The following is a 21898-nucleotide window of genomic DNA, read 5'->3' on the forward strand; positions in this document are numbered from 1 at the left end:
TTCAAAATTTCCTGGGGGAGCATGAAACAAAACGTTTTGTTCTTCTTATCTAAAATCTAAGACTGAGTTAACCCGCCAACGCGAAACCAGGATCTTTTCAACTTTCTAAGAGTGACGTGCATTCTTTTGCCTCAGCCAATGGGCTTTAAATTTTAGGCAAATGTTAACATTAACATTCCAGTTACAAAGAGAGGTTAAAAATCACTTGTCACAGTGTTAGAGGCAACTTTTAATTGAGAAAGCGGTCGTAAAGAGTTTCCGAGAAGAAGAAAGAGGTTGAGTTTCGTGGCGAGGTGTTCAGTCTCAATTTGCAAAGTAAGTACCTTGCCTTTGTTCCGTTTGTAACCGTTCCTCTACAAACGCTTCTAGTCAGTCAAATAGTTAAGCTTGCCTTCGACATAAGCTGGAAACCTTGCAATACATATTCCGTTTTTAGTAATAAAGTGTCAACACTGATTTACCATCCAGGCCGGTCTTTGCAAACTCCGCTACAGAAAACCTTTTTGCTTTTTATCGTAAAACCAACTCATGTCTCTCCTAGAGAAGAGTTTCTGAGTCAAAAGTATGAAAGTAAGAAAGAGCACTATTGGAATGCCGGGTTTAACTTTACGCTACCAGATCATTAAATTTAACTCAAAATTCACGAATATTTTGCTGTCAGTTTGTTTGTTTTAGCGTATACTTTTGTGACATGATGCTTGATTAATTTGAAAGCCGAAATGTAACTGGTCAATGTTGCCATGTGAACTTTAAAGTTATAAACTCCGAGGCTTGAGTTCCATGTTTTAAGTGTAGAGAGTTATATGCACTTTCTTCATTACTTGAAGTTCATTCTTTGCCAATTATCTTCAAAGCAAGAGCATCATGCTGACGTCTTAAAAAGGCTTTATTGTGCTTGTTTGACTTGAGATGATTATCATAATGAAGGCCATTTACGTCCGCCCAGAGCCACCCAGGGAATAGCTTCAACAAACATTTGTTCGGAAACCAAAGACCAACCTCGCCTAAGATATTGGAAACTCGTTCCTTTAATAAGGTAAACATATCAATCCAATTTTGGATGAAAAACGGTCAGCTATAGACGGTGTCCGTAGTGACAAAATGAAACAATGAATTTCGAATTTAGTGGCAAAGACGGAATGCGAAGATGGTGTCCGAACTTTTTACTAATCTAATTGGACGGCCGCGTTCTTCAAGTTACTGCACGTATTTTTCCATGATTGGCAAGAGGGCCATGCATAAATTGAAGTGGATAAAACAAGGATTCTTTCCAGCCCTGATTAAGACATTTATTTCTCCGGCTAGATCTTTGAATCAAGCAACAGAAATGAACTTAGCAAACCGCAAAGTCGAATACGTGGGCCTAAGTGTTCCACGGAAATTTCAAAAACTTTTCAGGCACGAAAAGACATTTACGAAACTGCCATTCACTTGCTTTAATAATCTAGTGGATAAGTGGCTATCCTGAGTATAAAATATACTTCGCGTTAAACATCAACCAAGATTTTCTCACCCATCTTTTAATTTTAACTAGATGTATGTATATTCACAGTTACGAGGGCGAATACTGCGATCTTTGCAGGGATTGAAACTGACGGATATTGAACTTTTCCACCGGATCGATTAAGTCATCCGGCGGCCTTTGAACAAGTAGGGCCTGTTCTATGAGGTAACAGAGAGTAAAAGGATTGTAGAATTTGATGACTTATTAGTTAAGACCTCGCTTTTCTTAAGATACAGAGGGATTTGGGCATGCACCCGAAAAAAGCCCTAAAAGGTTCGGGATTTTCGGGAAACTGCGCCCCCTTTTCCCACTAAACTGACAAGTCACAGCCCGCGTACGATTTTTCCTTCGATCTTTGCGGTGCCATTTAGCCTGACTAGAATCGGTTTACCGTGAAAAACTGAAGAAACAAAAATGACTGAGGTTTTTGCAAGCATTTTCTCTGATTGGAGCCGTTTATTTTTCAGGTCCGCGGAAAGACATGAAGTTTATGATCCTGCTGTTCCTTCATTTGACATTGGCATTGGGTAATTATACGTCGGAGTGATCATACCTCTGATCTGTGTGATAAGTGTTTCATATTATGCTATTAATTTGTATTGCAATTTTACCCAGTAACACTTTCGCGTTCCTGCAAAGAAGGCTCCACAGTAAGTGATCATCCAGGTCAGCGGCGTGTGTGTCGTGGCGGGAAACTGAGTGCTCCATGCCGCGTGCGGAGGGAATGGAGCGGGATGCTTCCTGGAGAAAGGTGAATGAACTTTCCTTATGTCACGTTTCGTATCAGCTTTGTTGACCTCATTATTTATATCTTTAAATTTGAAATGTCACGATAGCAAAGTGCTCGTTTGGTCGATAGAGAAAGCTTCATAGGGAAAGGATAATTATTTAGAAAGCCTGGTTCGCGCTAACGACGTAAACCAGGAGCCTCTCTCCCATACAAGCCCTATGAGTCAACCTTTGCTCGTATCCTTCTATTTTTAGAACGCCACGAGTTCTTCGGCTCTGCACGCACTGTTTTAAATGGCCAATCAGAACAAAGTGAATGTCTAACGAAGACAAAAATAGGAAAAACCATGTATGCAAATTGTGCGATTTGATGTAAATTGATGTAAATGTGAGTCTCCCGCTGAAGTGCTGGTTCTAAACATAGAAAGATATAAGCAAAGGTTGACTCAAGGATAAAGTGCATATAGAGGCTCCTACTTATAAGCTCGTGCGTAAACTTAAGCATGAGCAATTTTCGCAGACGACCTTTAACCTGTCGTTAGTTTCTTTTGTCCTGAAAAAAAGTACTGCTTCCATATGTTGTTTGTGTATATGCTTGAGTTGCTGGAGAGGACACATTGTTGTCCCCAGAGTCCGTTTTTCTTTAGGTCAGCACCAAGACCACGGACTTAGGCCAGGGCCAATTTATGCGCAGTCGCAGTCAAAGTCCATTTTTGTAACTATTCACTACTTGCACAGTCCCATAATACACCTCTATTACCCCCCAAGACTTTTACATTACCATTGTTTGCAATTTCTCCTGGGACATGAAAATGTCCCAAGAGAAGTCGAAAACAATGCCTATGCAGATTTTTGGGGGGTAAAGGAGGTGTATTATGGGATTTGTGCAAGTAGTGAATTGGCAATGCAATCACTGTTGTTCCCCATTTATGAGTCTGCGTAGACGAGCCAGAAGTCCGTGATTGGCGGACTTCCTGCTTTGGAATTGGCAAGGGTCCGTGTTCTTGGTGCTGACCAAAAGAAAAGCGGGCTCTTGGAACGAAATCGGAGAGAATAAGGCAACAACTCAATCTATTTAAAAATCACAAAATTAACAAATGCTATTTTCGAAGAAACATTTGCCCTCATAGGCCTAGTGGCAATCTCTTTAAATTTATTCTCACCAAGCACAATCTAATTTGAATAATCTGCGATAACGAGCTGGACGTAAAAGTCTGACGACAAAGACAGAGATCGGATGTGTTCGCTCGGGACATGTTTTGAATCTTAGTAAGAAAGACAGTTTCGACCATAAATGGAAGCTTATCACATACTGCTTTTAATTAATCTGCCAGGTATCGTTTCACTAGCACACTGAAAAAAGCATCCGCACGGGCTGACTACAGAAGCCTGGTCAAGAAACATACAAATGAGTTTGACAACATTCATAACAAAAAACAGTTTCTTGCTTGGCATCGCTGGTACCTGCTGCAGATGGAGAATACTTTACGTAAAGTGGACCCAATTGTGACCGTTCCATACTGGGACTGGAGTTTATGGTCTGGAGCACCTTGGCTGGACCAGGTAATAAACACTTGTGACGACAATAGATTCGCCACAATAAGGTGGGACACTTTACGACAAATACATGACAAACAACTTTAGCGCCAAAGCCGGTGCTCTTCTTCAAAGGGCCACTGTGACCAAAACATTAGTTTTTATTTTTACTTGAATTTCAAAACAATGTGTTTTTGACCAAGTTTTTAGCCTTGATTTCAAAACAGACACCTGTTTAGTTTAACCAGAATTTTCCTGTTTAATTTTCCGCCATTACTAACTCTAAAATCTTGAGAGAGCTGGATCGAGGAGAAAATGACGTCAAAGACTGAATAGTTTAAGAATGCAATGCGTGTGGACGCGGCTGAATTAATATGCAGCACTGGAGTTTGAGGCTTTCAGACTTTAAAACTCGTGTTTTGCATATATAATAAGCTGCGTTTACAAGCTGAAATTTTAAGCTAGTAAGTAAATGACGTCATTTTTTCCTAGACCCAACTCTCTGAGGTCGGCAGTCAGTATTGAACGGGCGTAACTGCGGACCGTGAAGTCAAAAACTTACACTCAAAGTAAACAACCTTTGAATAAAAATCAAAGCTAAAAGTTTTGCCAGTCAAGTGTTAAGTAATCACACTTTCAAAATCTTTAAAAAAGAGGAAGTAATTTTTTTTTTAATCATAGTAGCGCTTTAAGCCTAAGCACTTGTTAATAATTAGTTATTAGGGAGCTTAATTGAGCACGCGACAAGAACTTTAACCGGAAGAGAATCGAACATTGTTAGGACAGTAGTCTCTCCAAGATTTTTAAATTAATCGTCTCTAAAAAAGAAAAGATATGTAGCAGTGCAAATGTGGTAGTGTCAAGGCAAGTTAAAAAGAAAAAACCCAAAACGTCGCAAGCCCCTATTAATGAACTTCAGTGAAACATTTTATAAACTTGTTGCATCTACGCCTCGTCAGTCTAACGCAAAGTCTACCCTTGCCTTTCCGGATGTACGCCTCGGTTGTTAAACTGACACGGATTCACAGGAGAAACAAGCTATAAGTAGGCCGGTCTGCAAAATACGGTTACAAAACTGCACTGATCGATGTTCTGTTCTCCTTGATCATCGGGCAGTGTCTCCACAGTAAGGAACCTAGTTCCAGAGTACACAGAAATGGGTTTCTCAACTGGGTTCATGTGATAAATTGACCACCGTAGAGAAAATTTGAAAGTTTACGTTTCGAGAGTTAGGCCTTCGTTAGTTCAATTCGTTCTGACGAAGGGCAAATTTCTCTACAGTGATCAATTAGGCTTTTATAGATTGTGCTAGGAAAAGTAGCATATTGTGCTACTAGCAGTGCCAATTTTTTGCCCAAATTATGCTCAAACTATGCTCATTCTTTCAAATTATGCCACTTTTCTTAACTCACCGTCACCCAAGCCGCCGCAATTATTCCTTATGCAAAATGAGCGAAACAAGTCCAAAAAATGTATTACGATCGTGTAGCAAAACTTTTTTGGTTTTTTTTTTTTGACTTTTTGCCTCGTTCTCAACTCAGTCATGCGCAGCGAACTAAGTTGTTTGTAGACAATATGTCACACAACATGTTGTCACACAGCAATCTGCTCATATACTGTCATGTTTACGTATCGCTACCTTCATATTTGAATTGGCTAATGTGTCACACAACATGTCACACAACAAACTGCTCAAATCCTGTCACGTTTACAGATCGCTACATTCATGTTTGAGTTGGGTAACAGGGCCTTTAAATTAATTCTTTTGCAGATTATGAGTGTCTGGAGCGACGCAGCATGGGGCCTCGGAAGCAATGGTGGTAGAGACGGCTGTGTGTACAGCGGACCATTTAGTAAACACACTTGGAAACTTACAAATGGCGACTGCTTAAAGCGAAATTTTAATGGTAATATAGACACATTCTCGGTAAAGTCTATCATTTTGGCGAGCTTATCTCATATTCATATTCTGCCAAAACTTTGAGTCGATTTGGCAATAAGGAGCTCCGAGCGATTCTCTGTTGTAATTAAGATTGTGTCATGCATCTGAACAAGAAAGTGTGCCGTTGATACGTGATACGTTTTGACGAATCAGAGGCAAATATCACTAATAAAAACGGCGTCCAAGTAAAATTGTGGCCATGAGGAGAATACTCCCGAAATCAGTGTAAATTTCATGAATATGGTCAACCTCGTTCTCAGGCTCTCTCTCTTTTCCTCCCCTGTCGTCGAGAAAGGGACAAGAGACAAGGGAGGAAAAGAGAGAGCCTGGGAACGAGGTAGGAATATCGTGAGAGAATACCCCGCCAAATATGACAGAAAATCTAGGGACTTGAAAGACAGGAGTAAAAAGGCGAATGCATGGAAAGAAGTGGCGTTAAGAGCAAATTTCGAGGGCGCAGTACAACACTATGGCAAAAACCTACTGTTAACCAGCGCCTTCTTTTATTTTCGCACCCTTTTTCATGATGTCTCGAGACCAAGTTGCATAAATCAATCACGGGTATGGAAAACACAATCGCAAAAAGAGACAGTGTTTGCGATCAAGCGATCTCAAACTGTTTGCGACCGTTTGCGACATTGTTACGTGCACATGCCAAACTGGCTTAAACCGCAGAAACATTACGTTACCCAAGACCAAGCATTCCCATGTCCCTCGCATGCACATCAGGCTTGCTAGAAAATTGTTATAACCTTTCGAGACAAACCTAAAAGAACAGCGCAAATAATCCTTAACGTAACGTTATTTCTAGTTGTCCAAGATCTCACAAAAAAGGGATGATGCTTGAAAACAAGTCACCGGAATTAAGATATCGCTACCCACAGGCCAGACCAAGTCACAGACAATAAACTTTCTCGTTGAAGCATTTTGCTCTCTATTTTCCAGGTAATCCACCAGATTGCATATCGATTCACAAAGGCCTTCGCACCCCATATTACAAGTTCACCCAGTTCGAGTCGACACTCCGTGAAACCTTACACAACAGTATGCATTGCAGAATTGGCGGAAGAGTCGGGACCATGTGTAGTAAGTTGTCAGCTAATGCCCCAGAATTCCTCTTGCACCATGGTTTCGTGGATAAAATTTGGTCTGACTGGCAAAAGAAAGGGACATCTTACAAAAAAGCGTATTTCAAAGGAATCATTAACCTTTACGGAATCTCCCCAAGGTTAAGACCTCACAATTTAAGCGATCTTTCCAAGCAGCCTGGAGGTGTATGCGTGATTTACGAAGACCCGCACCATGAAAATTATAAGCTTTGCCACAACAGTTTAGCAAGTTTGTCCATAGCCGAGATAGATGCAATCCCCAGGCGAAAGTTTACTCGGGTTAGCAATCTAGAGTTCGATTTGTTTATGGTGAAGAAGAAGGAAAAAGCGAAAGTGGATGAAGAGATGCGCAGGTTGGAACCAAAGAATGTTTTGCCCACGAGTACGAAGTTTAACTGGCAAGATCGAAAACTTGGCTTCAGAGTAGAGGACGTGAAGGAAGCGATTGAGAAGAAACGAAAGAAGAAACGAGAGGAAGAGAAAAACAAATTAAATGATTAGTTTTTCCCACTAGAGTAGTTTTCAAATGACTGTCGAAAGTAATTACGCGATTGCAATTGATACGCTTAGTGATTGGTTTAAAAATCTCGCCCCAGTGTATCAACCAATGGCAAAGCCGAAAACCAAAACCAATAGCGACTTGCACGCGCGATTTTTCCCGCGCTTTGAGCAAGTTACATGGAATTTCTACGAATTTGGATTGGTTCATTACGCTGTTTGCACCTGCTGTGATTGGTTGAAGTAATTACTTTGGTGTTTGTTTTACGACACTCCATTGAAAACCGCTCCACGATATGCGAATTTTAGAATCATGATTGGGATAAGTCATGCTTTATGATTCATGATTAGTTAAAGCATTTCAGAATGACGTAACCAAGTTTGTTTTGTGGCAAAATTGTTATCAACCTTTCTTCTTTTACATGTAGTGAACATTAATTACTTATTTTCTTTGTTAAACTATAAAACCGTTTAAGTGTTTTGAAGGCCCAGACAATGGATTATTGAAGAGATTTCAAAGTCACCAAATTTGCCTGTTTGAAGAACCCCGAAGCCCCAAGAAATTAAGGCAAGTAACGTCTATTTTGTTGTTTGTTTTTGTTTTTTTGTGTTTTTTCATGCGAAGCTTAATGTAAAGCCTATGTTTCGAAAATAAGGCTCGCGTGTTAGAACCGAAGTAAGCTGGTTATTTAACCGAGCGTGTTTTTACACCGAGATTCGGTCGCCACATTGGATGGGTGGAAGACCTGGGACGAGTGATAAAGCGAGGGGTAGGGGCTCCCCACCCCCCTCCCCCCCAGCCCGTCATTTTGTCACCCGGCCCAGACCTATCCCACGCGCTTCCAATATGGCGTCTGATACGTTTGTCGCGGCAACAGCAACATCTACCGCCTACAAGCGGGCAGGCTAAAATAATGGCTGTAGAGTGGAAAGAGTCAAGTAGACCTAGTAGTATCTCTTTTGCCTTGATTTAATCTGAATACATCCTAAAAACGTGGATCAAACTCAGCCTGGTTATAGAATTCACTCTTTCAAAGGGCTAAAGCTCGAAACGCCAGTTCGCAAACTGATCTTTCTTACGGTAGCTTACCTTCATCAGCTCCGAATGATAAGTTGGTGTGTCACTCCTTAACCGACGCATCCCCACTGTGTCGCTTTCATAAGTCCAACCTCGTTCCCAGGGTCTCTCGTTACAAAGGAGGCAGAGAAGAGAGACCCTGGGAATGAGGTTGCCATCATACTTTCTATTAGGCAGATTCCGTTTCGACTTAATTAGCAATACGAATTTGCTTTTGTATTAAGGCGTTACACATGACAGATCTTTAGCTTCAACCAACCATTATAGCGTTATTTTTGTAGGAGAACTATCTGTACGTACTCAAATGTAAGTTATGTCGGTGTGATAGACAATGTGGAGTAGCAGCAGTAACTTTTTGATGTTTGGTTCCTGTCATACTGTCAGTTGTGTTAGCATAGTAAGATCGTATTGTAAGTAATGCAATGTAAATATCTGTCCAACGTAACGTAATGTCCATTTAATTTTTTTTTTTAATCCGTCTACTTTTAGACGCATATTGAAGCTAAAGTAGAAAGACACCGCAAAAACGGTTCAAGAAAACATATGCGATGCCTGAAAAGTCGAAGAAACCCTTCTTGTTGAAACTTTGAGTTTCACTAAACTCTCTGAACAGACTAAAATCAGTGAGATTATCCACGAATTTGCTTCACCTCAAAGCGCATTTCTTGGGAGCGCAACCCAGCGAAATTTCAACTGAAATTCACAGAAACGGCGATAGGCTGTTGCAAAACAGAAACTGACCTTAAATCAGAACGAAGGTATAATTGATAGACGTGATATAGTAAGAGCTCTTTATACTTCTGTACAACGCTTTTAATCACTGATAATGAGTCTTCTAATAATGAGATTTGCTAAACTGAACCAACAGGTAGAGGGGGATGATTTCCTCCATATGTAATGATGCCATATCGAAACCCAAAAAACTGACTCTTCGAAGAATGTCCATGTAAGTCCGAATTATCACTGCATATTGGGACTCGGCTGCAACGGAATTGTTTACTGACAATGAAATAGAAAAAAATGACAAAATTACCAGTTTTCATGCGATTGCATGATTCGCTTTAGAGACCCTTCACCGTGATTGTGAAACAACCTTATGGTGGAGTTATTGAGAGGTTTCGAATAAAAATGTGTTAATAACATTGTTAAATACGCGCGTCAGATCTCCAGGTTCCGGAGACAAATCAGCAAAAGATCATTTAACCGAGCACAATAGACGGTTGGCTTTCCGAACGGGCGAAAACAGGAATACCCTGACCGGGAGAAAAACTTTTGGGGCAGAGTGAAGAACCAGACAATCCTGCTCAGTTGCCACGACAGACCGACTAATAACTGGAACTGAGTTGTGCTCTGCAAAAATACTGTTTGGGTTGGAGACTGAGGAAGCTTTTCATTATGGCAGGAAAACACGTCATTGATTAGAAGCATATTAAACCGGGATATTTATCTGCTTCTAAGTAACGAGGTCAGGAAATGAAAAAATATTTTTCATATAACAGCAAATGGACTCATTCGAGTCCAAATAGAGCAATGTCCAGGTAAGATCATTTTGTACGTAGTGACTTCGATGAATCAACAAATGAAGAAATATACTCTTAACCCAGATGTATGAAAAAAATGTGAACTATACAGAATCCTCGTAAAAAAGAGCTTTTAAACTTTCTCCCAAATGCATTAAAATGGAAATTTGTCATATACAATTACGCGCAAAAAGATACCAATATCCTATTTTCAATCGGGAGAAATGTAGCTTGCGTGTATGTTTCGCGCGCGCCCAATTTTCCCCTCTCCCTTTCCCCCTTCCAGCGCCTGCCACGTAGGCTAGGAGAAATGTTCCACTTTACTAAAAATTAAGGCGACGGGATAGAACGGTGAAATGATCGGGCTTTCGGTTAGAATAAAGTGATAATTATTCAAAATTGAAATGCTGATCAATGAAATAGTATGTCCTAAGATTTCGGGATTTAGATGCTCGATTTTCCAGATGTTATTCACTGTATTCAGTTACAGCAAAACAAATCTCCAGGTCAACCTAAAGTGCGTTTACAGATACAGTACTGTAATTGCACTTCGGCTTATATGTTTCGTTTTAGACATGAAATTTCCTCGGGGTCCCACTTTGTCTCATTGAGTGACTTGGCGGCTTAAACTCACCGAGGAAAAATTGGGATTAGACTGATTAAAAAACATAAAAGCAGCCAATTACTTAAAAATAATGTAAATTATAGTTTTCACTGAAGAAATTTTTTGATAGATTGGATTTTGAAAAAGTTGGCTAACGCTTTCAAGTTGGGACACAGTAATTCCGTAAATCCCCAAGAGTTTGGCGTGGACAGCTCATCCATTTAATATTTTCAGCCGAATAGGTCGCAGCTACTAAGATCCAAGTTCAAGAAAATTAGTTCCTGAGTACTTTCGTAGCAGTATTGCCTCTTTAAAATTCTCATTGACTTGTGCTCCAGATTTAGTTTAAGCATGGAAACTTTATATTCCAAGGAAAAAATGCATGAAATAGATCATTTTTTGTTTGAAGCATAGACGTGATGGTCCGAGACCCGAAGTTGAGCAGGAGGCAAACTTGCTACCGCTGAGTTGGTATTTTTCGACAACGGTAAACGTTAGGGTGCCACATGCGTTTCAGCACTTTGAACACAAAATCGTTCTCGCATCAGTCGGCTGTTTATTAATTCAAATATGCGTACTCACAGTGAAACATGTTAGACTCACTTAGACGTATATATGAAGTTCATGTCATTGGCTGAGCAATTCAAATATGGAGACGTCAACTTGTTTGAATGTGGAACAATAGGACCCTCACGAAAGCCCGAAGGTGACGCCATCGAACACCCCAAATGAAAAGACATGCACACACACTCCTACACGTGCCCTTTACATTTCGATACATTTCTTTGTCATTGAAGAGATTTTACTGGAGATCGCGTTTTCGGTAAACGCAGGCGAACGCCAGGCTAAAATTTTGCGTTTTGCCAAAAGCAAAAAGGTTTGTTCGATATTTTTCAGTTTCTTCGCTAGAGGTAACTGTCATTTTTTCAATAAAAAGAGACAACCTTAATTTCGTTTGACGTTTTACTTCATTAAAGTTAACGCGATGCCGTATCTCCACATTCTCATTCTAACAACAATTTGAAATAACCGACTTTCTAGTCCTTTAATTTGGAGAAGGTTTGCGAATGACGATAAGTTTTTCAGTTCTCCCTCTAAATTTCTGCCATATTTACGTGAAAAATTGCTAAGCATCGACTTAATCAAATAATTGATTCAACTAGTGAGAATGGGCCTTTTTCGATATATTAAAATTCAGGTTGATAGCGAGTCAGTGAGGACAAAGACAAAGGAAAAATGGACGATATGTAAATATTTTTCACATTAATTCCCACTTGTTTCTATCGTCTCTGTCCTCATTTCCTCACTTTTAAGCTGAATATTTAATATATCGAAAATGGCCTATTCAATGAACTTGTGTCTCGATCGGAAAGACTCCCTCGTAGACTTTGAAAGCTCCACACTGTATTTGTTTGTTTTCAATGTTTGTTAGAATATCTCAACTGGTCGATCATTTCGCCAATATCAGTGAATTTTTTGACAATGAAGAATTCACGATCAAGGTTTGATAACAAACACAAAAATTTCTAAGGAACCCCAACCAAACAGTTCTTTGCCGGACTAAAATCTCCGACGAAGAAAACTAGAAGACGAGCTAGTTATCGACTTTATTTGTGACTTGCTCTCTGGACTAATTTCCTCGAAGCTTAACTCTCATTCTCGTACTTTCGAACTTTGTCACTGTGAACATGGTCCAGTGGTGAAAGCGTCGATCGATTTGAATTGAGCACTCCAACTGCAATAATTTACATTTCTACATTTGTCGGCAGTGACTCCTCAATTACTTGACGGAAGCTAGTCGATGATTCATCAAAACATCCCAAAACATGTTCGAAAGCTAAAAACACGTTAGATTGCTCAAGTGTGTCAACTGATTAAATCATCGTACGTAGAAATGATATTATCGATGAGCTCGAGTCCTCTTCATCAGTTGGCAAGTGGCCTTCATAGAGTACAAAGCTAAAACAAGATATCACCAGCATTCTCCTCAGCGAAAATGAAGTTTGTCGCAGTGAGCGTCCTTGTGTCGTTCTTCTTGATGGCGAACGTGGATGCTGCTTCAGTCAGCCTGTCCAGCAACGAACTAACCCTCAATGGTAACGCTAATATTCGCTTTTTCGGACCTAGAGAGGAAATTTGGAACGGTTTAGCTAACGGTAAAAACTTTATGATTTTCGTTTTGGTGTCTCCTTTTCATGCATCGAGTAGTACAAAAGCCGACAAGATGAAAGATTTCGTTTAATCTGGCTTTGTTTTATTATTTCCTGATTGGCCAAATGAATCTCGCGCCCGTTCCTCCGGCACCAATCAAATTGCTCAGGGTGGTTGCGTCAATTTCGGATTGGTTAATTTGATTAATCAATACTGATTAGCTTAGAGCGGTTTTCAAGTGAGTGTCGTAAAACCAAAACCAAAGTAATTACTTTGGCCAATCAAAAAGGACGGAGACAATCCGGCAAACCAATCAAAACTTGAAGTAATTACACGTAGCCGACACAAAGCGCGGGAAAATGTGCACGCGCAAGCCACGATTAGTTTTGGTTTCACTTTTGATTGGTTGAAAAAGTGGCGCAAGAACTTTGAACCAATCACTGAGTGAAGTAATCATAAACCAAAGTAATTGGCTAATGACTTTCGACACTCAATTGAAAACCGCTCTAAATAAATTACTTGGTTTTTGTGTTATTGACGGTATTTTTTTTGTCATATATTGTTTTAAAGGACATCGATTCCCGATAATCAACAGCGGTGATACCATTGCTTTGCGGTCGGCTTACCCGTCTGGCTCTTATCAAAAATACTGGCTTTACTGTATCACCTCCTACTGCGTCTTTACTACTTGCCCTGGTACTGTCATGACATCGTCGAAATGGTCCTCCTGTACAAGCCATATGAAGTTTAAGATCCACGCTATGAATAAAATGGACGGTCAGCCAATCAACAGCGGCGATACCGTGTCAATCAGCTCCACAGGCTATGGCTCAAACTACCGGCTTAGATGCAGTACCTCTACCAGCTACAAATGTCGCTTTGTATCGTAAGCGTAAAATTGCAGTTAAGCTATGTCACGCGTGACCAGCATCCACACTGAGACTGAAATCAGCATTCGAATTCCGATATTTGAATGGAATCTTCAAGATTTTTCTGAAAGTTGCTGCCAGCAATGCTCAATAACTGAATAATAATTCATCAAACGCTTGAAATAGTTTTTACTTTTCAAAGACCTTTTATTTTATAATAAAAGGAAAGTTCATAGCTAACTGACTATTTGCGATATATCAAGGAAATATCTAAAGGAAGTTCAAAACTATTTGAATATTCAGTTCGAACTTCAAAATTACTGCAGGTCACTCGTGACATAGCTTGACTGTAATACCTTAATCAAGGGGGTGACTTACGAATTTTAGACCTTTTTTGATGTTTTGTTGGAAATACTGAAAACCTAAGAGATTTTGATGATTTTTGCGGGTTCTTCTTTTTTGGCTATCGGTTTTTATTTTCAGGCAATTGCGAATCCTCATCAAGTAACCATATCAAGTAAACGTTGCCTACTAAGTTCAAGTTGTTAAACTGACAAACCTCTTCCACTTCCCTAATAAGCCGGTGCCTCCCCTTTTTACTTTTCAACATGCAAGATTTTCAACTTAAATCTGATGATTTTTCTCAACCGCTCTCATCTTTTCCACATGGTGGCAGTAATTTGAAATGGACCGAAAATAGGACTAATTATCTATAAACTCTGACGTCTGAGCCTGCTAAAACTGCTAAAAATACGATTTGGATAGAGGAAATTAAGTGCTGCTACTTAGTTTTAATGACTATCCAGTGTTGTCAGTGATTAAAATCTTGAGTTTGTTTGCCTGTGTTTTATGTTTTCAGGACAACCTCTTCCTTCAAAGGAAACAGTTGGCTGAACTACTACTACGCCGTCTTCCAGATCTTCTCCAGGAATGCAGTCGATGGTACTCCCGTGCAATATGGGGACATCGTGGGCTTCAAATACCCCTACGGGGGTAGTAGTTATTGGCTGTATAGGTATAGTTCTTACTTTTACGCCAGGAGCTGCAGCTCTACCAGCAAGTATTCCTGTGCAGCTCAGAACACTGTCTCAGGCTTCAAGATCTTCAAGAAGCTGTGAAACGGTTCCACGTGCAAATATGACATGGCAGAAAGTACCAAGAGGACTCTACTCATTACATTTTTATGAGCTGTCAAGTAAACGTTGCTCAATAAAAAATAATAAGCTTTAAAACAAGAGTCAAACATTTTTGCTGTAGAACTGCGGGAAAAACAAACCCTTGCATACGAGATGAGCGAAATTCGGAAATGCATAGCGCATGTTAAAGATTGAGGGTGGGGTAGCCTGCAAGGAGAATCTTCCCTTGATAATGGCGCGCGGTCGAAATATAGAGGCTTAGTTACTTGTTTCTAGGGCTGTCCACAAGTTGCTCATAAATGCTTGAAAAGTTGCTCCAATTTTCTCAAAAGGTTGCTCAAAAGTTGCTCAAAAGTTGCCTGAAAATCCAAAGTTGCTCAGAAGTTGCTTTTTTGTATTTTGAGGCTCAGTAATTATCAACTAAAATGAAGATGTTCATAAAGAATTTTCACTTTGTATAGATGCCAGATACATATTGCATATTGATTTCATTATAACTGTGTGTAAGTTTAAGTTTTACATTGCTATCTTCTCTCAACCCACATCCCAAAATCTTCATTGTCTTCCTTATATTACAATTATTACTAGACTTATAATCATATGATGGTATTCAAACAGAACAAACGTTGCTAATATGCTTATTTGATACATAAAGTATCTCTGACGTACATGACTCATTTGCTATATAAAAACATATCCTTGGAATATTTATAAGTTCCCAAGTCCATTAAGCGTCTTTGCGGATGTAGTACAGAGCACTTTCTCTGGGTGGTCACTGCATGATAGGGATGTTTTGCACCCCCTGTTATTTGTCCCCTACAAACTGATATAAATCCAGCTATCATGCACGCTTATTGTCATTGTAACGTAACATGACTGATGCCTCTACTGTTTCTTCTAATGCTGCATCTCGCTGCTCGCTAAATGATTTTTGCAGCAGACTAAACACTCGTTCAGCTGATGCTGAACTAGGTTGCACTAGAAAGATCTTTTTGACTGCAGCATACTAATTTGGGAGAGCAATGCCATGTGTGGCCGACCACTGAACTTTTCCTTCTTCTGTTTCAATTACTGCACCATCAGCCATGGCCAGATAGTTGGGGAGCTTTTCCACAAGCTGTACAACTTGTGCATCAGTACGTAATGAAACTAAAATGCTTCAGTTCGTGAACTGAGGCTGCAGTTGGCTGTAGCGCTTGCACTTGCATTGGGCAGCATAAGCGTGCACCCTGAAATGCACGGACTGTATCATGGAATTGCACGCTGAATTTCTGCTGGTAAAAGTGGAAACCCGGGTTGATGCATGCCTTTGCTTGAGCAACCAACTGGTTGTACAACACAATATTTCCACCTGCATGTTCATGAGCTTTGGCCTCAGTGTTGGGATATGATTCAATAGCTATTGCATGGGCTATAATGCTGACAAACGCTCATAATAGCTAAATACTAATTGACCATCCCCTTCAAGATGGTAAGTTGCCTTAAAAAAGTGCTTGCCAGCGTCAATCATAGCAGCAAGTCTCTAGCAGTGACTGGGTCATCAAAAAACTCCAACAGACCTGCGCGAAACTTTTTTGGTGCCAGAAGCTCCTCTTTTATTGCATTTTGTATTCTTTGTCTTAAGGCAACGGTCGCTGGCTATATTTGCTTGTTCTGGTATGGTCTGTCGTTTCCCCCACAGAGCTGTAAGTTATCGAGCGTGACGAGAGGCGTACCTGGCGCCATTATGCAAACTTGCAAATGAGAGGTACTGGGACCAACACCATCTAGCAACTTCCGGGTCCCGTCATCTCGTGCCAGACTCCTAGCGAGGCCCTCCCTCCGTTACTAAACCGTGAATGTGCTAAAACATCTAACAAAAATGGTGTCGAGCTTATCAATATAATTATACCAATTATATACTACCAGTGCAACTTCTTAAAAATCACCAAAAAATAAACTAGTTTCCTTACATTATGCCAAAAATTATGCTAGCACAATCTATAAAGGCCTATGGTCAATTTTACCGCATTAATCCAGTTGATAAACCCATTTCTGTGTTCCATTTCCCAACCGACGCAGCAGCACCATAGCTTCTTTACAAACTAAATTATCCTTCCAGGATGGTTGACTTTTTGCCTCGTTCTCAACTCAGTCACTCGCATCGAACTGAGTAGTCTATAGACAATGTGTCACACAACATGTTGTCACACAGCAATCTGCTCAAATCCTGTCACGTTTACGTATGGCTACATTCATGTTTGAGTTGGTTAATGTGTCACACAACATGTCACACAGCAATCTGCACAAATCCTGTCACGTTTACAGATTGCTGCGTTCATGTTTAAGTTGGCTAACAGGGCCTTTAATTCTTTTGCAGATTATCAGTGTCTGGAGCGACGCAGCATGGGGCCTCGGAAGCAATGGCGGTAGAGACGGCTGTGTGTACAGCGGACCATTTAGAAAACACACTTGGAAACTTACAAATGGCGACTGCTTAAAGCGAAATTTTAATGGTAATATAGACACATTCTCGGTAAAATCTATCATTTTGGCGAGCTTATCCCATATTCATATTCCGCCATAACTTTAAGTCGATTCGGCAATAAGGAGGTCCGAGCGCTTCTCTGTTGAAATTAAGATTGTGTCATGCATCTGAACAAGAAAGTGTGCCGTTGCGTTAATAACTAAATTTCGGGGGCAAGCAGGGCGAACGTTTCCTATCATGGTCAGTGATATTTTTGCGTGCATCAAAAATCGAGATTTTCGGGAAGAACCCACTCGTCCTGCATAGCCTTTTCATTCGCTGAATACCACTGACATACCACGTTGGCGCTTAAGGCAGCGTTTACACTAACGCGGTTTCATTTGTAACCACATCGATTTCGATGCGGTTACACTTTCTGTTTACACGACACCGATCGAGACTGTTATCAAAACCGTGTCGATTTGAAACCGGTGCCAAAAGTGGAGCGTTTTCAAAACGATGCAGTTTCATTTGTCGAGTAAACAGCGAAACCACATCGATTTGAATACGGTTACTACTTTGACGCGAAATTTGCATTGTTCAATTTAAAATAGTGAATGAAGGACGTAGTGCAGCGCTCGCTTATACCATCACGACTTCAATTTTCTGGCGAAAACGGTTCCATGTAAACACTTCTAAACCGCATCGATTTTGACGCGGTTTCGAAGTCATGAAACCGTGTCGATGTGAAACCGCGTTCGTGTAAACGCTGCCTCAAACTTAGTTTCCATATGCGCGTAACTCCGTCGCAAACAATCGCGAACACCTTCCGATAGCTAGGTTAGATTGACCAGCCGTTCTGTTCGCCTGCGTTCCTCCGCGCACGCCACGGCTGGATCACTGATCCCGCCAATTGTATTTTCCAACAATCAGAAAGTCGCCTGCCTGCCAAGTACAAAATACAATTGGCTCAATACAAAATACAAATGCAACGGGTGCTACGTCACGAGCAAATGACGCTGACCAGTGATCCAGCCGTTCGTTGGCAGGAGGAAGTCAACCGCACTCCCAACACCGCTGGAAAACGATCTAATCCCGATAGCTTGATCGCAAACAAATGAAAACACCTTTTAAATTCACCCCCGACCAACCTCTGATGATCGCCTATGATCGCAAACAAGACGCAAGAGATAAAGAATGTTTTATCTTAACGTCGTGTTTGCGACAATTAGCAACGCAAAAGCGAGGAAGCAACGATTTGAAACACAAACGTAAACTATTTCCAATTGTTTGCGATCAATCGGCGATAGTTTTTATGCGCATGATACGAGGCAAATATAATTACTGAAAACGTCGTCCAAGTACAATTGTGGCCATGAGGAGGATACTCCCCAAATCAGTGTAAATTTCATGAATATCCGGCGTCAACCTCGTTTCCAGGCTCTCTCTCTCTGTTCCTCCCTTGTCGTCGAGAAAGGGACAAGAAGGAAAAGAGAGAGAGCCAGGAAACGAGGTTGGAAGATCGTAAAAGAATACACGCCATATATGACAGAAAATCTAGGGACTTGAAAGACAGGAGTAAAAACGCGGATACATGGAAAGAAGTGGCGTCAAAAGCAAAATTGGAGGGCGCAGTACCGTGAACACTATCGCAAAAACCTTCTGTTAAGCAGCGCCTTCTTTTATTTTCGCACCCTTTTTCATGATGTCTCGAGACCAAGTTGCGTAAATCAATCATGCGTATTGGAAACACAATTGCAAAAAGTGACAGTGTTTCCGATCAAGCGATCTCAAACTGTTTGCGACATTGTTACGTGCATATGGCAAACAGGCTTAAACCGCAAAAACATTACGTTATCCAACACCAAGCATTCCCATGTCTCTCGCATGCACATCAGGCTTGCTAGAAAATTATTATAACCTTCCGAGACAAACCTAAAAGAACAGCGCAAATAATCCTTAACGTAACGTTATTTCTAGTTGTCCAAGATCTCACAAAAAAGGGATGATGCTTGAAAACAAGTCACCGAAATTAAGATATCGCTACCCACAGGCCAGCCCAAGTCACAGACAATAACCTTTCTCGTTGAAACATTTTGATTTCCATTTTCCAGGTAATCCACCAGATTGCATATCGATTCACAAAGGCCTTCGCACCCCATATTACAGGTTCACCCAGTTCGAGTCGACACTCCGTGACAACTTACACAACAGTATGCATTGCAGAATTGGTGGAAGAGGCGGGACCATGTGTAGTAAATTGTCAGCTAATGCCCCAGAATTCCTCTTGCACCATGGTTTCGTGGATAAAATTTGGTCTGACTGGCAAAAGAAAGGGACATCTTACAAAAACGCTTATTTCAAAGGAAGAATTAACCTGTATGGAATCTCCCCAAGGTTAAGACCTCACAATTTAAGCGATCTTTCTAAGCAGCCTGGAGATGTATGCGTGATTTACGAAGATCCGCACCATGACAATTACAAGCTTTGCCACAACAGCTTAGCCAGTTTGTCCATAGCTGAGATAGATGCAATCCCCACGCGAAAGTTTACTCGGGTTAGCAATCTAGAGTTCGATTTGTTTATGGTGATGAAGAAGGAAAAAGCGAAAGTGGATGAAGAGATGCGCAGATTGGAACCAAAGAATGTTTTGCCCACGAGTACGAAGTTTAACTGGCAAGATCGAAAACTTGGCTTCAGAGTAGAGGACGTGAAGGAAGCGATTGAAAAGAAGCGAAAGAAGAAACGAGAGGAAGAGAAAAACAAATTAAATGATTAGTTTTTCCCACTAGAGTAGTTTTCAAATGCTGTCGAAAGTACTTACGCGATTGCAATTGATACGCTTAGTGATTGGTTTAAAAATCTCGTGCCAAGTTATCAACCATTGAAAAGGAAAACCAAAACCAATAGCGACTTGCACGCGCGATTTTTCCTGCGCTTTGAGCAAGTTACATGGAATTGCTACGAATTTGGATCGGTTCATTACGCTGTTTCCTCCTGCTGTGATTGGTTGTAGTAATTACTTTGGTGTTTGTTTTACGACACTCAATTGAAAACCGCTCCCCGATATGCGAATTTTAAAATCATGATTGGGATAAGTCATGCTTTATGATTCATGATTAGTTAAAGCATTTCAGAATGATGTAACCAAGTTGTTTTGTGGCAAAAAAATGCTATCATAATCAACCTTTCTTCTTTTACATGTAATAAACATTAATTACTTATTTTCTTTGTTAAACTATATAACCGTTTAAGTGTTTTGAAGGCCCAGACGATGGATCATTGAAGAGATTTCAAAGTCACCAAATTTGCCTGTTTGAAGAACCCCGACGCCCCAAGAAAGTGAATTAACGTCTCCTTTGTTGTTTGTTTTTGTTTTTTTGTGTTTTTTCATGCCAAGCTTAATTTAGAGCCTATGTTTCGAAAAGAACGCTCGCGTATTGGAACCGAAGTAAGATGATTGTTTAACCGAGCGTGTTTTTACACCGAGATTTGGTCGCCTCATTGGATGGGTGGAAGACCTGGGACGAGTGATAAAGCGAGGGGTAGGGGCTCCCCAACCTCCACCCCTCCCTCCCCCCCCAGCCCGTCATTTTGTCACCCGGCCCAGACCTATCCCACGCGCTTCCAATATGGTAGTATCTCTTTTGCCTTGATTTAATCTGAATACGTCCTAAAAACGAAAAAAAAGCCTGGTTGTAGAATTCACTCTTTCAAAGGGATAAAGCTCGAAACGCCAGTTTGCAAACTGATCTTTCTTACGGTAGCTTACCTTCATCAGCTCCGAATGATAAGTTGGTGTGTCACCCCTTAACCGACGCATCGCCACAGTGACGCTTTCATCAGTCCAACCTCGTTCCCAGGGTCTCTCGTTACAAAGGAGGCAGAGAAAAGAGACCCTGGGAACGAGGTTGTCATCATACTTTTCCGTTTCAACTTAATTAGCAATACGCATTTGCTTTTGTATTAACGCGTTACACATGACAGATCTTTAGCTTCAACTAACCATTATAACGTTATTTTTGTAAGAGATCTATCTGTACGTACTCAAATGTAAGTTATGACGGTGTGATAGACAATGTGGAGTAGCAGCAGTAACTTTTTGATGTTTGGTTCCCGTACTGTCAGTTGTGTTAGCATAGAAAGATCGTATTGTAAGTAATGCAATGTAAATACGTATTGTGTCCAACGTAACGTAATGTCAATTTACATTTTTCCTTTTAAATCCGTTTACTTTTAGACGCATGTTGAAGCTAAAGGAGAAAGACACCCCAAAAACGGTTCAAGAAAACATATGCGATGCCTGAAAAGTCGAAGGAACCCTTCTTGTTGAAACTTTGAGTTTCACTAAACTGTCTGAACAGACTAAATTCAGTGAGAATATCCACGAATTTGCTTCACCTCAAAGCGCATTCCTTGGGAAATTTCAACTGAAATTCACAGAAACGGCGATAGGCTGTTGCAAAACAGAAACTGATCTTAAATCAGAACGAAGGTATAATTGATAGACGCGATATAGTAAGAGCTCTTTATACTTCTTTACAACGCTTTTAATTACTGATAATGAGTCTTCTAATAATGAGATTTGCTAAACTGAACCAACAGGTAGAAGGGGATGATTTCCTCCATATGTAATAATGCCATATCGAAACCCAAAAAACTGACTCTTCAAAGAATGTTCATGTAAGTCCGAATTATCACTGCATATTGGTACTGGGCTGCAACGGAATTGTTTACTGACAATGAAATAGAAAAAATGACAAAATTACCAGTTTT

The 21898-nt window shown here is 40.5% G+C and overlaps 2 protein-coding genes across 3 annotated transcripts; both read left to right on the forward strand.

The window, feature by feature from the left end:
• The first annotated feature begins 190 nt into the window (after positions 1-190).
• On the forward strand, positions 191-20475 carry LOC138046023 (uncharacterized). Its single transcript, XM_068892710.1, has 9 exons — positions 191-315; positions 1972-2031; positions 2120-2255; positions 3568-3796; positions 5541-5676; positions 6657-7320; positions 8781-8793; positions 17036-17171; positions 19237-20475. The coding sequence occupies exons 2-9, from the start codon at positions 1986-1988 to the stop codon at positions 19899-19901; spliced, it is 2025 nt and encodes a 674-aa protein (XP_068748811.1). The 5' UTR covers positions 191-315; positions 1972-1985; the 3' UTR covers positions 19902-20475.
• LOC138045372 (uncharacterized) lies at positions 12434-14772 on the forward strand. 2 transcript variants are annotated; one of them, XM_068891838.1, is made up of 3 exons: positions 12434-12676; positions 13242-13557; positions 14400-14772. In XM_068891838.1, the coding sequence occupies exons 1-3, from the start codon at positions 12517-12519 to the stop codon at positions 14656-14658; spliced, it is 735 nt and encodes a 244-aa protein (XP_068747939.1). In that variant the 5' UTR covers positions 12434-12516; the 3' UTR covers positions 14659-14772. The 2 variants fall into 2 exon arrangements, with proteins under 2 accessions (XP_068747939.1, XP_068747940.1); XM_068891839.1 differs by having other exon boundaries at positions 12437-12616.
• Positions 20476-21898: the final 1423 nt, after the last annotated feature.

Source organism: Montipora capricornis, chromosome 4 (genome assembly GCF_036669925.1).
Source record: "Montipora capricornis isolate CH-2021 chromosome 4, ASM3666992v2, whole genome shotgun sequence".
In the NCBI taxonomy this organism is placed as follows: domain Eukaryota; kingdom Metazoa; phylum Cnidaria; class Anthozoa; order Scleractinia; family Acroporidae; genus Montipora; species Montipora capricornis.